This window comes from Pituophis catenifer, unplaced genomic scaffold, assembly GCF_029215685.1.
Source record: "Pituophis catenifer annectens isolate HBS135680 unplaced genomic scaffold, rPitCat1.0.hap2 SCAF_8, whole genome shotgun sequence".
Lineage (NCBI taxonomy): Eukaryota > Metazoa > Chordata > Lepidosauria > Squamata > Colubridae > Pituophis > Pituophis catenifer.
In genome coordinates this window covers 4367727-4383155 of record NW_027256888.1, presented here as the reverse complement: position 1 = coordinate 4383155, position 15429 = coordinate 4367727, and the positions used below count along the sequence as shown (strand labels likewise).

General features: G+C 41.5%; 1 protein-coding gene across 1 annotated transcript in view; it reads left to right on the top strand.

Annotated features, from left to right (window-relative positions):
* Window positions 1–15429, top strand: part of N4BP2 (NEDD4 binding protein 2) — a 40699-nt gene that overhangs the window by 13803 nt on the left and 11467 nt on the right. The window contains exons 4-11 of the mRNA XM_070948383.1: window positions 2405–2532; window positions 4313–4401; window positions 5510–5586; window positions 6336–6494; window positions 7772–9978; window positions 11406–11491; window positions 12709–12748; window positions 13981–14207. Of these exons, the coding sequence (XP_070804484.1) occupies window positions 2405–2532; window positions 4313–4401; window positions 5510–5586; window positions 6336–6494; window positions 7772–9978; window positions 11406–11491; window positions 12709–12748; window positions 13981–14207 (3013 nt within the window). The remainder of the gene's footprint in view (window positions 1–2404; window positions 2533–4312; window positions 4402–5509; window positions 5587–6335; window positions 6495–7771; window positions 9979–11405; window positions 11492–12708; window positions 12749–13980; window positions 14208–15429) is intronic.

Here is a 15429-nt window from a genome sequence, read left to right as displayed (position 1 = left end):
GCTGGAGGCTAAAACGTATGAAGAACGATTATAGGAACTGGGTACGTCTAGTTTGATGAAAACTAGAAAAACATCTACTTCTGCTTCATTGACTATGCTAAAGCCTTTGATTGTGTGGATCACAACAAATTGTGGCAAGTTCTTAAAGAGATGGGAGTACCAGACCATCTTATTTGTCTCTTGAGAGACCTATATGCGGATCAAGAAGCAACAGTGAAAACTGGACACGGAACCACTGATTGGTTCAAAATTGGGAAAGGAATCCAGCAAGGCTGTCGCCCTGCCTATTTAACTTATATGCAGAGCACATCATGAGAAAGTCGAGGCTAGATGAATCACAAGTTGGAATTAAGATTGCCGGGAGAAATATCAACAACCTCAGACTGAGCCTGAGTGGCGTAGGAGGCTAATGCCTCCTACTAAGGCAGCATTTAACATCTGCTGCCTGCAATTACTGCGAGTTCAATTCTCACCAGGCTCAAGGTCGACTCAGCCTTCCATCCTTTCTAAGGTGGGTAAAATGAGGACCCGGTTTGTGGGGGCAATAAGCTGACTTTGTATAAAAATATACTGTATGAAGTATGAAGGCTATTGCTTAACACATTGTAAGCGGCCCTGAGTCTCCGGAGAAGGGCGGCATATAAAAATAAATTAAAATAAAATAAAATAAAATAAATATGCGGATGATACCACTCTAATGGCAGAAAGTGAAGAGGAACTAAAGAGCCTCTTGATGCAGGTGAAGGAGGAGAAAGCAAAAGTTGACTTGAAACTCAACATTAAGAAAACTAAGATCATGGCTCCCAGCCCTCTCAATTCCTGGCAAATAGATGGGGAAGAAATGGAAGTAGTGTCAGATTTTATTTTCCTGGGCTCGAGGAAAGATCGCTGCAGATGGGAACTACAGGCAAGAAATTAAAAGACGCTTGTGTTTTGTGTTTGTTCTATTGTGTTGTGAAATAAATAAATAATAAATAAATAAAATAAATAAATAAATAAATAAATAAAAAATAAATAAAAAATAAATAAAAAATAAATAATAAATAAATAATAAATAAATAAATAATAAATAAATAAATAATAAATAAATAAATAAATAAATAAATAAATAAATAAATAAATAAATAAATAAATAAATAAATAAATAAATAAATAAATAAATAAATAAATAAATAAATAAATAAATAATAGACACTTGCTCCTGGGGAGGAAAGCTATGGCAAATCTAGACAGCATGCTAAAAAGCAGAGACATCACCCTGCCAACTAAAGTGCGTATAGTCATGGATATGGTTACAATGTCTGGCTGTGAAAGTTGGACCATAAGGAAGGCTGAGAAGGCCAAAGAATTGAGGCCTTTGAACTCTGGTGCTGGAGAAGACTCCTGCGAGTCCCTTGGGCTGCAAGGCCATCCAACCGGTCAGTCCTAGAGGAGATCAACCCTGACTGCTCTTTAGAAGGTCAAATCCTGAAGATGAAACTCAAATACTTTGGCTACCTAATGAGAAGGAAGGACTCGCTGGAGAAGAGCCTAATGCTCGGAAAGACTGAGGGAAAAAGAAGTAGGTGACAACAGAAAATGTGGTGGCTGGATGGAGTCACTGAAGCAGTTGGTGTGAGATTAAATGGATTCTGGGGGATGATAGAGGGCAGGAAGGCCTGGAGGAACGTGGTCCATGGGGTCACAATGGGTCGGACCTGACTTCACTACTAACAAAAACAACAATAAGTTTGATGAAAAGAAGGACTAGGGGTGACATGATAGCAGTCTTCCAATATCTCAAGAGTTGACACAATGAAGAGAAGGTGAACTTATTCTCCAAAGCACCTGAAGGTAGAACAAGGAGCAACAGATGGAAACTAATCAAGGAGAGAAGCAACTTAGAAATAAGGAGAAATTTCCTGACAGTAAGAACAATTAATCAGTGGAGCAACTTGCCTCCAGAAGTTGTGAATGCTACAACACTGGAAGTTTTTAAAGAAGATGTTGGATAACCATTTGTCTGAAGTGGTGTAGGGTTTCCTGCCCAAGCAGGGAGTTGGACTAGAAGACCTCCAAGGTCCCTTCCAACTCTATTCTATTCCTTGATATTACTTTTTAGGTTTTTATTGTAAACCGCTCACAATCACTTAGATGAGACGGGCAGTGTAGAAATGTAATAAATAAAATAAATGATAAATTACAGCCAATATAATCCCAGTATATGACAGCCTGTGAACGTATGGCTTCTCTTACTACATCAAAAGACTCTCACAGATTATTGTAGTTATTTTCTGAAAGATCTGTATAGTGAGTGTCACAAGGATGAACGATACCCAGGTTTATTTTCACAGTGATTTGTAGAAGATCAGAAGAACGTGTTGGGGAAAAAAAAGATGAGAGCTGTGTTTATCATTTTTCACAGGGTTTTGCTTGAGGATAACCCTTGTGGGATCATTCTTAGCACAGATGACTATTTTTATCAAAAGAACGGGCAGTACCAGTTTGATGCTGACTGCTTAGCAGACGCGCACGAGTGGAATTGGAAACGTGGTAAGAATTCAATGCAGCAGAGACTGTTCAATTGCTTTAGAATTTGCTTTAGAAGTGCAAATATGAATTTGATAAATAAATAAGGTAAAATGAATACGTTTTGCTAGTCCTAGAGGGACATTTCTGTCGGGATTGATGCTGATTGTCTTTGAAGTAGCGCATAATTAACATCTGCAAAAATTAGACCATTTTAGATAAAATACACATTTTCTGCCCTGTGCCCCCCTAATCAGCTGAAAAAAACCCTCCCCGATGAATCATATATGGAACTGAACTAATAAATATATTAAAGTAAGGAAAAACTGCCCCTTGAGGAGCATTTGGAAGTTTCAGTTGGTGCACAATATGGAGGTACAGACAATTATGAGTGCCAGTCATTCAGCACATGTGACACATGAGTTACATTGGTTAGCAGGATGTTTCCGGGTGGAATTCAAGCTACTGGTATTATGGTGGAGGGTGGGGAGAATGTTGGTTACTTACGGGACGTCTATGGAGATTCTCAGCCATCCAGGTCACGGTTGTCCCAAAGGTGCTTTTTTCAGGAGGCAACTGGACTTTCCTGTTTTTTCTTTTTGAAGACATTTTGCTTCTCATCCAAGAAGCTTCTTCAGCTCTGACTCAATGGTGAATCCTTCCATTCTCCACCATCCAGTCAGAGCCGAAGAAGCTTCTTAGATGAGAAGCGAAACGTCTTCAAAGAAAAACAAAGAAAGTCACACACACACACAAAATAAGCCCTATTTAGGTGCCTGTGCAGCCGGCTCCCCATTCTGTCTGGTTGCTCACGGTGCTTCTAACACGAGGTGAGTCAAAAGGGGGGGTGGAGCTGCCCCATGAGCACAACGGCTTACCTCAGGGCCACCGCAGCCAGGTCGTGCACGCCGCGACAACTGCCTCGCCGCGGCGGCACCAGCAACCATGTGCAGCAGGAGCCCATGTGGCCGCCGGTCCATTGCTGCTTGCTCGTGGCTACAACGGAGTAGGAGGCCGAGCAATATGCTGTTGCCGGCCACAAGGCAGGCAGGTGTCAGGGCGTGTATGGTGTGATTGCAGGGGACCTTACGTAAGCCTGTGTGGGGCGCAAGGGGCAGCTTAAAAAAAAATTAACCCCCCCTCCGAAAATAAGCCCTAGTGCTTATTTCAGAGCCTAATTTGGGAGAAACACGGGAGTTTAGTAAAGAAACATCTGTAAGAAAATCACCAAGCTCAGTGCAAGGAACTCTGCAGAGTGTGATCTGTTGGAATTCAGGAGTCTTTCCTTTTTTTTTCACATGGTACCAGCCTTCTGGAACGTTATTCCACAGCCTACCCCAAATTTATTTATTTATTTATTAAATTTATTTATTAAATTAGACTTGCCTTAACCCTGCTGGCCTTTCACAAGGCACAAAAAAACCTGGCTTTGCCGTTGGTGTCATATGTATAAGAGAGAGGCAGCCCATAAATTTACGAAATAAATAAAAGAAGCGTTGCTTGTGGGATCTAGAGTTTCTTTTTAAGTATCCTGGAGTTTTAGTTCAACATGTACAGTGTGTTATAGCCATGTGCATTATTGCACACATCATGAATTACGTTATATATTTGGGTTCTTTTTGCCCCTTTTGCCTACATTTGAAATTACTGCGATTACTTTCAAAAACAGAGAAGTTGGAGAATTCCAAACAGATGATCTGAGAAGAACATTATACATCTTTTCTTTTCTATTAAGTGATGGTAATAGAAACTGTTGGTTTTAGTTAACCATTAGGTTTTTTTCCTCTCTCAATTTATTTGTCAGCCAAAGAAGCCTTTGAGAAAAGGATCACTCCTATAATCATAGACAATACAAACACACAGGCTTGGGAAATGAAGCCTTACATTGCTTTGGTCAGTATTCCATATTTCTTTTAGTGTTATTATGCTGAATATTGTTTTATTTGTAGATAAATGGGTGGGTGGCATATAGCAACGTGCTTCAGAGGGTGCAGTTTAAAAAAATCAAGATGGTGGCCATAACAGGGCCATCGGTGGTCTGCACAAATAATCTCTACATTTAAAAAAAAAATCAAATAGAGCATTGTAATTTTATGGCTGCCATTTTGAATTTTTTTTTAACTATATCTTGTAGGTGTACACCAATAATGTAATATTATGGAGTCCATGGTGCTTTCTGAGCTTGGTGGTTTTCTGGCAGACATTTCATTACCAAACTAGGTAACATCATCAGTATTAGATGCTACACTAAAATACCTGTTACCAAATCCCACTCCCTTCTAGCACTGATGACGTTACTTAGCTGGGTCATGAAACGTCTGCAAGAAAATAACCAAGGTCAGAGAGCTCCAAGGACCCTACGGTCATCATCCTAGTTCTACTACTACATTTCACACACCTCACTCCCTTCTAGCACTGACAATGTTACCTAGTTTGGCAATATTTAGCTGTTCATTTGTTAGAAGATGAGATGAGATAAGCTTTATTGTCACTTTTTTTCTGTGAACACACTGGCACACATTAAAAAATAAAATTCTGATGCCTGCTTTCAAAAGTGTGTGTGTGTACACATACCTTACACATGTACATACATATACATATGAGATACACACACACACACACACACACACACACACACACACACACACACACATATATACATATACATTATGTATGTATAATATATTAATCTTATACAGAGGTCCCCAAACTTGGTAACTTTAAGACTTGTGGACTTTAACTCCCAGAATTCTTCAGCCAGCCATGCTGGCTGGGGAATCCTGGGAGTTGAAGTCCCACAAGTCTCAAAGTTGCTAAGTTTGGCGATCCCTGATCTTATACATTAATATAAGCATATATATTAATCACGGTCCATATTGAATACATAGTGGGAAAAAGTCTTGAGAGTTAACAAAGTTGATACGACATAGTACAAAGCTATTACAACATCAACTAGAATGGTGATTTTTATTTTATTTATTTATTTTACGTTTTTCTTCAGTCACAGCAACACAAATACAAAGTTGTATTTCGTGAACCGGACACATGGTGGAAGTTTAAACCAAAGGAATTGGAAAGGTAATAATAGCAACAGTAGTACTTCTGTAACAGCATTACATGTGTAACGTCAATGAGAAATAAATAATAAACATATCTCAATTAGGAATCAGTTCACTTGCTTGTAGAAAGCTTCTACCCAGCCTGCCTTCAAATTATCTATATTTCTGCAGCGCTATTTTTTTTTATTTTATTTTTTTAGATTTTATTGGTGTTTATAAGATTTCATGGAATACTTAGGAATGGCAGCTTTATTTTCTGAATACTTGTTTTTACCTCAGAAATACCACCTTCCTTTGAGTGAAGGCATTCATTTAAACAGCGTCAAGAGGATATAAATATTTTTAAGCTGACATTAACAAAATTTGAGGACAGTAGTCTTCCTGTGGACTAATTGTTTCCTCACTGATATAAAACGTGATGATTTAGAGCTGTCCTTTTCTTTTCACCTTTAAAATAAATCAATAAATAGGCTCCTTATGGTATATATATATATATATAAAAAGAATTATAATTCCCTGCAATCTTGGAAGGGCTTTCAAAGTAATCTACCTAAGTCTTTAAGGAAAAGTCCCTTGTTTAGACCAGAGTATGAGAAGAATTAGGTAATGTTCGCGAGCTGCAGATCAGCGTGAAACAGTACATTGTTAAATTTTTAATTCGTAGTTAATTTTTAAAGACTTTCTCTCAACTATGTTAAAGTTGCATGCAGCAATGCCTTGTTTTGTGGTGGTAGCCCTATCAAGTGTTTTGTTCTTTCCGATATTTAGGCGAAATGTTCACGGTGTATCTAAAGAAAAGATCAAAAGAATGTTGGAACGATATGAACATTGCCTGACTGCTAATTCAATTTTGAATTCTTCAATCTCAGATGGCAGGAGGACGCGTGAAATCTGTGGTGAAGTTCTTCATCGCGAGAAAAGGCAGGGGTAAACTGTCTACAGATGTTTTAAGCTTGCTGTTTAAAGTACGAAGCTTATTGTGGGGTCCTCTCGGACCTTGATAGTCTTCTTGAAGACATTTCATGATCCAACTGGGTCACATCAAGAGTGATAGAAGAGAATAGTATTTGGTACAGTTATCTAATGCAGCATCTAGCGTTCATGCTAGAACAGGGGTGTCAAACTTAAGGCCTCAGGCCGGATGTGACGCGCGGGGTGCTCAGATCTGATCCACGGGGCTGCCCTGGAAACAGCAAAGGACCAGCCCGCGGTGCCTCTGCTAGCGAAAATGGAGCTCGGGAGGGCCGCATGTGGCCCTCCCAAGCTCCGTTTTCAACTGTGATGGCCTCCTGCAGCCCTCTGCCAGCAAAAGCGGAGCTCGGGAGGGCCGCGCACTTGGGCCTCCACAGGCATCCCCGTAATGAGTGACGTCTGAGCTGGCCACGCCCATCCTGGCCACACCCCTGCCCCCCAAGGTCAAACACAACCCTGATGCGGCCCTCAACGAAATTTGAGTTTGTCATCCCTGTGCTAGAATATCAGGCTGCGTGAGGACATCTGTGAGAGTTCCTTAGGCGGGGCATTCTCTGAACAGTTTCAATAAAACCAAGAAAAATAGAAAGGACATAATTTGCCTTGATATTTCGTGTTTCCTGGAGATTTGCCACTTTTCCAACAGCAAAACGGAGCTCAAGCTGGTTTGCCACACTAGCATGGTAGGAAACGTATAGTATTCTGTGAAGAGAAATGCAAAAGTTGTAGACCATCTCCGTACCCGGTGACAGATTTTAATAAGAATATATATAGAATAGCATGCATAATGCTAATGTGAATTTCTTCATCTGTGTAGACCTTCTTATTTATTTCAGTAGATAATATAAAGATATGACTATTTCTGCTGAAATAGTCATATCATTATATTGATACTTTGGGAGGTTTTTTTTGTCCACCAGCTCAAAGCAAATGCAGTTATCTTCCATTTGGTTTTAGAGTCTTAATGAAATGTTAAGAGAAAAAACCAGCTATATATATCTCTCTCTTAGTATTAAGCAATTCCTTAAGCATCCAGTCTTCATTTCAACAAAAGTCCTCTTTTGTTCAAGGAAAATAATTTTGCATTTTGAGCAGCCTCTCCTTTAACACACTTTATCTTCTTTCTGTATACTTATGCCGTTTTAGGTAACGTCCTAAAATTGTTTTAGCAGAAGTAAACTTTAGCGATGTATGCATTAATATATGTATATATGTATATATTTGTCTTGTAGGAAAGAAGAACAGAAAGAACATTTTGCCTCCTCTTTGAAAAGCGTAGAATTAAATCCAGATGAAAAAGCTACTTTAGAAGAAGTTATGGCAGATGATCAGAGCCTTCAAAATGAAAACAGAAGAGCGGGACATGATTTACAAGAATCCACTTCTGAATGTAGAATAGATTGCTTGGACCCTGCTGCATTACCAGCAGGAATCAAAATGGAATCCATTCTTGAAACAGAGTTGAGACCAATCTCGGATTCCAGTGAAAATACTCTGTTGTGCAATAACAGTGAGTTGAAACTTCAGATTGAAGCAACTGCGTGTCATGAAATAACGGAGCCAGAATTCACAGAAACACAAAATAAAGATGGAGATCTAAATTCTGGCAGCTCAGTAAAATCTGAAATGTTAAACTTTGTGGGAGACTGGCCAGTAGAACAAACTTTGGGTCAAAGGGTGAAAAGAATTAAAAGATTAGAAAAACGTGCCAGGAGGGACAAAGGAGATTTAAGTATGCCGACATCTACTCTTGATCCATCAAAAAATACAAGTGAAGATAAAACATCGGATTTGATAGACAGTCATCAGGACCTGCCACTTTCTGAAGTTAGGTGTGAAGACAAATGTGAAGAAAGCAACTGTAACTTTCCTTCTACGTCGATGCCTGAGATTAATGTGGAAGTCCATACGACAGAATTGCTCATGGTAGGAGACTGGCCGGTTCAGACTTTACAGCAAAGACAACACAAAATGAAAAGGATAACCAAGCGAGACATTCGTGAGTCAGATGGATTAGGAAACGGTCAAGATGATGTCAGCATTGGTGATGGGACTACAATGTCTCAGCTGAATGAAACATCTGCAGATGTTGAAGAGCAAGGTGCCTCTTCAAAGGAGAAACACTTTCAAGGGTTTGAAATCACAGCTCCTGAACCTCTTAGTGAGAAAAAGCCAGTGCTGAATAAAAGAACACGGAAGCATCATAAATTAGCATTGACATTTACCAACAATTCGGCCCTCAACAAACCAGGGGAACCCCTGTCTCTTTGCACTTGGACAGAAGAAAAACCCAACCAATGTGTGGTGTCCCAGGCTACCAAATCTTCACAGACCGAACCACGAGATTTTGCCCTTCTGTGGAGACTGGAGAGAGAGATTGTCTTTTCAGAAGATACAAAAGTACTGCACGGCAGACTTGACGGATTCGTACCCAAAAGGGTTGAAGCCATTCCAGATTGCCCGGAAAAAATACCCTACAAAGTAACCTACGAGAGAAGCACCTATGTAGAAGAAAGGGAGCTGGTGAGGGTCGATGAATCGGAGAACCTCAATATTTTGTGTAAACTCTTTGGGTCTCTTTCGTTCGATGCCATCAAAGATCTGTATGAACGATGTAACCGAGATATGGACTGGGCCACGGGACTCCTGTTAGACTCCGCCGAGAAGCTCTGCAAAGAAGACGACGACGTAGACCTGCAGGAAGCAGAGGTTCGGCTCCCTGATGTGTCTCTTCCTTCGAAGAGACACACTGCGCCTGAAGACAGATTTGCTGGTCCTGTGGCAGTCACTCAAGCGACTGCGATTTCTAGGATTATTCACAAATCCGAAATAATGAAAGTCCCCCTTGGTGATGACAGTGAAAATATTTCTGGCCATCCTGCAGGACATGGCGTACATTCTTCTCCCGGAGAAAATGAAATTCATCAGTTACCTGCTGCAGGAGAACCCGTCGTAGACCCATCAGATCTGGAGGTAGGTCCTTTGGACGTGCAAACAACACAGAGAATTTCTAGAGCGCTATCAGAGAATGAGCCGCGAAAGACATCCTCGGTTCATGAAATGGATGCCGCTGTTCCCGACGAAGGTGATGGCCCTTTGAAAGCCACCTGCGATGTGGGTGAGGATCAGCTTGGAGCAGACTTTCAGGAGGGTCCGTTTCCAGAGGAGACCTCAGATTTGAAGCTAATGGAAGCAACCGATTCGAGCAGTGCAGGAAGCCGCAAATTTGAGCCGTGCAGAAAAATGGATTGTAAGCCCGGCGTTGTGGTTCCGACACAAAGAGAAAAGAACATCCCCGATCAAGAAAACGGGACAATCAAGTTGCAGAACTTCGTATCTCACTCAAGGTCCGTGACCATCGATTGTCTCGAGCTGGTCTTAGCTCCAGAATTAGCCATGCAGTTAAGTGAAATATTTGGACCAGTTGGAGTTGATGCAGGTAAGAACATCAGTGACTATTTCACTTAAATAAAATAGTAAATTGATTCTGAACTGGGAACTGATGATTGTATATATCTAGCAGATCTTAACATTTAAAAGAACTGAAGAGGTTAAATAATAAAAGTCGGTATAGATTAGGCAATAATATATATGTATTCCAAGCCTTTAATTTGAATTAAGCCACTTTGGGTCATTGTCCATAGTTTATTTTTGGCCTGCTACATGGGTACATACGAAGATCCAGGTGTATAGAGCCTGCGTCCTGAGGACACTCTTGTACTGCTGTGAGTCTTGGACCCTCTACGCACGGCAGGAGAGAAAGTTGAACACCTTTCATATCCGCTGTCTCCGACAAATTCTTGGCATCACCTGGCAGGACAAAGTTCCAAATAGCGCAGTCTTGGAATGTGCTGGAATTTCTAGCATGCGTACACTATTGAAACAGCAACGTCTACGCTGGCTGGCGCATGTCGTGAGAATGGCTGATGGTCGGATTCCGAAAGATCTCCTGTATGGAGAACTAGTGCAGGGAAAGCGCCTCAGAGGGAGACCACAGCTGCGATATAAGGATACCTGCAAGAGGGACCTAGAGGCCCTGGGAATGGACATTAACAACTGGGAAACCTTGACCTCCGATCGTTCAGCTTGGAGGCTAAAGACGCAGCATGGCCTTCTCCAATTCAAAGAGATACTTGTTTGGCAGGCCGAGGCAGTCCCAGAACCAGCGAAATCTGGGGGCTGGGCAGGGGACCGAATGGATCTGCCCTCAGTGTGGAAGGGATGGCCACTCTCGAATCGGCCTTTTTAGTCACAATAGATGCTGTTTTAGGACCTCTTTCCAGAGCACGATACCATAGTCTCTTGAAACTGAAGGATGCCACATGGGTTTGACATTTTTTTGTTCTGTGGCTAGCTAGCTGCTAATTTATGGGGAGACTGTAGTAAATCATTTTACTACAACTAATTACTCAGTTGTAATAAAAGCTTTAATGTTATTTTATCTTATAACGGCAAACTCTGTTCCAATTACGGGCCCAGAATCTAGAGTGTTTAGGTGATCTACTGCTACCCGAATATTTGTGACTTCATCTTTTATCACCTTAATCAACATTGCTACACAAGCTGCCAAGAGATTTCAGCAGAGAGAAATTTGAAAAAGAAGTAAATATGATTTTGGTCTTGGCTGACTGGCTAGGGAATTCTGGGAGTTGAAGTCCACAGATCAGGTTGGACACTACCAGGTTATAACATTTCTATGCTTGCACATTACTTAGATGGCACAATTTCTTTTAAAAAAAAGCAATGAAAGCTCAATTGTGTCTTTAAAAAAAAAGCATCAACTAAATACCAGTACAATAGAATGAGATTCTCTTTAAATTTGTATGTGACTTTTTTCTCTCGTTTTTTTCCCCCTCCTTCCATAAGGATCACTAACTCCTGATGACTATGTGGTTCATATTGATCTGAATTTGGCCAGAGAAATTCATGACAAATGGAAAGCATCTATTATGGTTAGTCAGCTTAAATTAAATCTAAAGGTAAAGGTTCCCTCGCACATATGTGCTACTTCTTCCTGACTCTAGGGGGCGCTGCTCATCTCCGTTTCAAAGCCGAAGAGCCAACGCTGTCCGAAGACGTCTCCGTGGTTATGTGGCCAGCATGACTCAATGCCAAAGGCGCACGGAACATTGTTACCTTCCCACCAAAGGTGGCCCCTATTTTTCTATTTGCATTTTTACGTGCTTTCGAACTGCTAGGTTGGCAGAAGTTGGGACAAGTAACAAGAGCTCACCCTGTTACGTGGCACTAGGGATTCGAACCGTTGAACTGCCGACCTTTTGATTGACAAGCTCAGCGTCTTAGCCATTGAGCCACCGCGTCCCTAAAATTAAAATTAAATCTACAGATAGGTTTATTGTTGTTCATGACTGAAAATTACATGGCACACATTATATTACAGAATATTTTTTTTTACTTGTTCTATAATTATTGACATTTTAATAATTTGTAGAACAATTATGTTTGCAAACACATTTCTTTAAAAATATATACAGCTAGTTCTTGACTTACAGGCATAATGGAGCGCGGAATTTCCATTGTACTTGGTTTCTCCAGGCAAGGACTATAGGTGGGAAACATACAAGGAGAGCTATAGATCTCCCAGCTTCGATCTGTTGGTCATCCTTCTAAGTTACCGTATTTTTCAGAGTATAAGACGCACCTTTTTCTCCTTGTTATATTATATTATATTCTGTAATACAATGTGTGCCATGTAATATTCAGTCATGAACAACAATAAACCTATCTGTAGATTTAATTTTAATTTTAGGGACGCGGTGGCTCAGTGGCTAAGACGCTGAGCTTGTCGATTGAAAGATTGGCAGTTCAGCGGTTCGAATCCCTAGTGCTGCGTAACTGGATGAGCTCCCGTTCCTTGTCCCAGCTTCTGCCAACCTAGCAGTTCGAAAGCACGTAAAAAATGCAAGTAGAAAAATAGGGACCGCCTTTGGTGGGAAGGGAACAGTGTTCCGTGTGCCTTTGGCATTGAGTCATGCTGGCCACATGACCACGGAGATGTCTTCGGACAGCGCTGGCTCTTCGGCTTTGAAACAGATGAGCACCGCTCCCTAGAGTCGGGAACGACTAGCACATATTTGCAAGGGAAACCTTTACCTAAGTGTCCTGTTAGTACTTACGATGTACTAATATTATCAATGTTTTGATTTAGAAGAGGCGAGAAGAAGAATTGCACAAACTCCTTGAAGAAAGTAAGTACCATCTTCAATTATCACGGTTCTTCTGCTTGTAAAATCTACGATTGCAAAGCTCTTCCTTCCTTCTATGCCCATTCCCACTCCTGGCGTTTCTTAATGTGCGGACTTCAACTCCCATGGCTGATTGGGGAATTCTGGGAGTTAAAGTCCACACATCTAAAAAGTTGCTGTGGTTGTTGAGATGTAAGTAGGCTCATCTTACAAACAGCAACTGGTTTCAAGATTGCTTTTTTTAGCAGAAATGTATCCCTTTTGTGACTTTGTTCTCTTTGTGTATAAGTCAGTGTGGTTTATAGCCGCCTATTTTTTTATGTTTGGCAATTTTTAAAAAGTGCAGCATCTCACCGGCCCGAGGTTGACTCAGCCTTCCATCTTTCCAAGGTCAGGTAAAATGAGGACCCAGATTGTTGGGGGACAATCTCATCAATGGTGATACACTAAATAGAACTAAGCAAGCAATTTATAAATAATAGCAACTATTTTAGTAAAGAACGCTAAAATAGAATTGATAGACATGATGTATTTTGGGGTGTAATATAATAAATGTATTTCCCTGTCCACGTTCAAAAGAGCAACAGTCTGATTCTAATTCTGCATTTCAGTTGACCTTTAAGTACAGAAGAAAACCTTTGCATTCGGGTCCATCCCCTTATTTTCTTTAAGACCGTCTTTTTTTAAAAAAAAGAAATTATTGTATTTTTCAGAGTATGAGATGCTCCGGACTATAAGACGCACCTATCTTTTTTGGGGAGGAAAACAAGAAAAAGAAATCTGCCTCTGCCTCCCAGCAATTTTGCCTCGTTGCAGCAAACAGCAAATAACCTGCTTTACTTTCATTTTCGTTTTCAGCATAGCTTGATTAGCACAAAGGGGGGGGGAAATGCTCCAGCAATTTACCTCCTTGGCAGCAAGCAGCAGAGGCCCCCTGCAAAACAGCTGAGAGCAAACCAGCTGAGAATCGAGAGGCCGATCCAATCAACTTATGCTAATTAGGCTGTGCTGAAGCTGAAAGGAGCTGTTTCTTCTTGCTGCTTGCTGCAAGGAGGTAAACTGCTGGGAGGCAGAGGCCAAAGGGTGGGGGCCAGTGGGTGGGTGGGGCTACATTCGGTATATAAGACACACCCAAATTTTCACCCCCTTTTAGGGGGGGGGAAGGTGCATCTTATACTCCGAAAAATACGGTAAATAAAATGCCACTTCATCTTCCATTGTTATTTATTCTAAAGATCCCTTGCTATTTGAGCGGCTGCACCCAGGCAAAGTGGATGACTTACTTTCCCAGTACGCTGCTGATTTTCAAGGGGAGGAAAGTTTACCTACAGCTGGGTCGGCTGAAGCCTCAGCAGCTTCCGATGTTTTCCCCTACATGGATCACTGGAATGTTCACACTCAGCGAGTATCGCTTCGGGAGATCATGTCGGAAGAAATTGCGCTGCAAGAAAGATTAACGGTGGTAGGGTATTGCTGCTGCTTCTGCTGGGTGTACTTCCTGGAAGTCTCATCCTGAGCTGTGTTGTGATAAGGGTTCCCAAGAACCCAGCTGCCAGTCTTCCAGTGCTTTGCAGCATTGTGCTCTCTGTTCTGGTCTTCCCAGTAGGATCCTGAGTCCCACCTTCCCACTCCATAAGCCTTAGAAGCATAAACAGCTACAAGAGGACGCAGACGATCAAGAAATCTGTCCTTTCTGGATGTGCGTCGTGGAATCAGATGCATGTATGTTGCATCTGACAGCACAATGCACATGTCATCATTCGAACAAAATTCTGGATTATTAAATGTGTATTGCCAAATAGAAGGGACGCGGCGGCTCAGAGGTTAAGACGCTGAGCTTGTCGGTCGAAAGGTCGGCAGTTCGGCGGTTCGAATCCCTCGTGCCGCGTAACGGGGTGAGCTCCCGTGACTTATCCCAGCTTCGGCCAACCTAGCAGTTCGAAAGCACGTAAAAAAATGCAAGTAGAAAAAATAGGGACCGCCTTTGGTGGGAAGGGAACAGCGTTCCAGGCGCCTTTGGCGTTGAGTCATGCCGGCCACATGACCACGGAGACGTCTTTGGACAGGGCTGGCTCTTCGGCTTTGAAACGGAGATGAGCACCGCCCCCTAGAGTCAGGAACGACTAGCACAAATGTGCGAGAGGAACCTTTACCTTTTTATTGCCAAATAGATCCTACTTTTCCCCCCAAGAATTCACAGTGGAAGTCATAACACTCCCCCTGTTTTTCCCTCAAAACAACCCTGTAGGGTTGGGACTGCATGGCATAAAGCACCTGAGAGTCCCTGTAGGCTCAGAGTGTTTTGAACCCAGGTCCCTAAAGCACTTAAGGCAGCTCCTTAAATATTATATCATTCTACAGAGCGGTAGAACTACTGTATATACTCATGGATAAGCCAAGAATTTTAGATGCCTCAAAAGATTGGGTTCACCTATGTGTGGGTGGGCACTATATATGGCAATACTTTTTAAAAGTACAGTAATAGATAGAGATTAATTTACAACAAGTTCGTTTAGTGACCATTCAAAGAAGAGCCTTGGTAGTACAAGGGTTTAAGGCACCCTGTTATTAAGCTGCTTAAGACCAGCTGCCTGCAATTACTGCAGGTTCGAATCTCGCCAAGGCTCAAGGTTGACTCAGCCTTCCATCCTTTCTAAGGTAGGTAAATTGAGGACCCAGTTTGT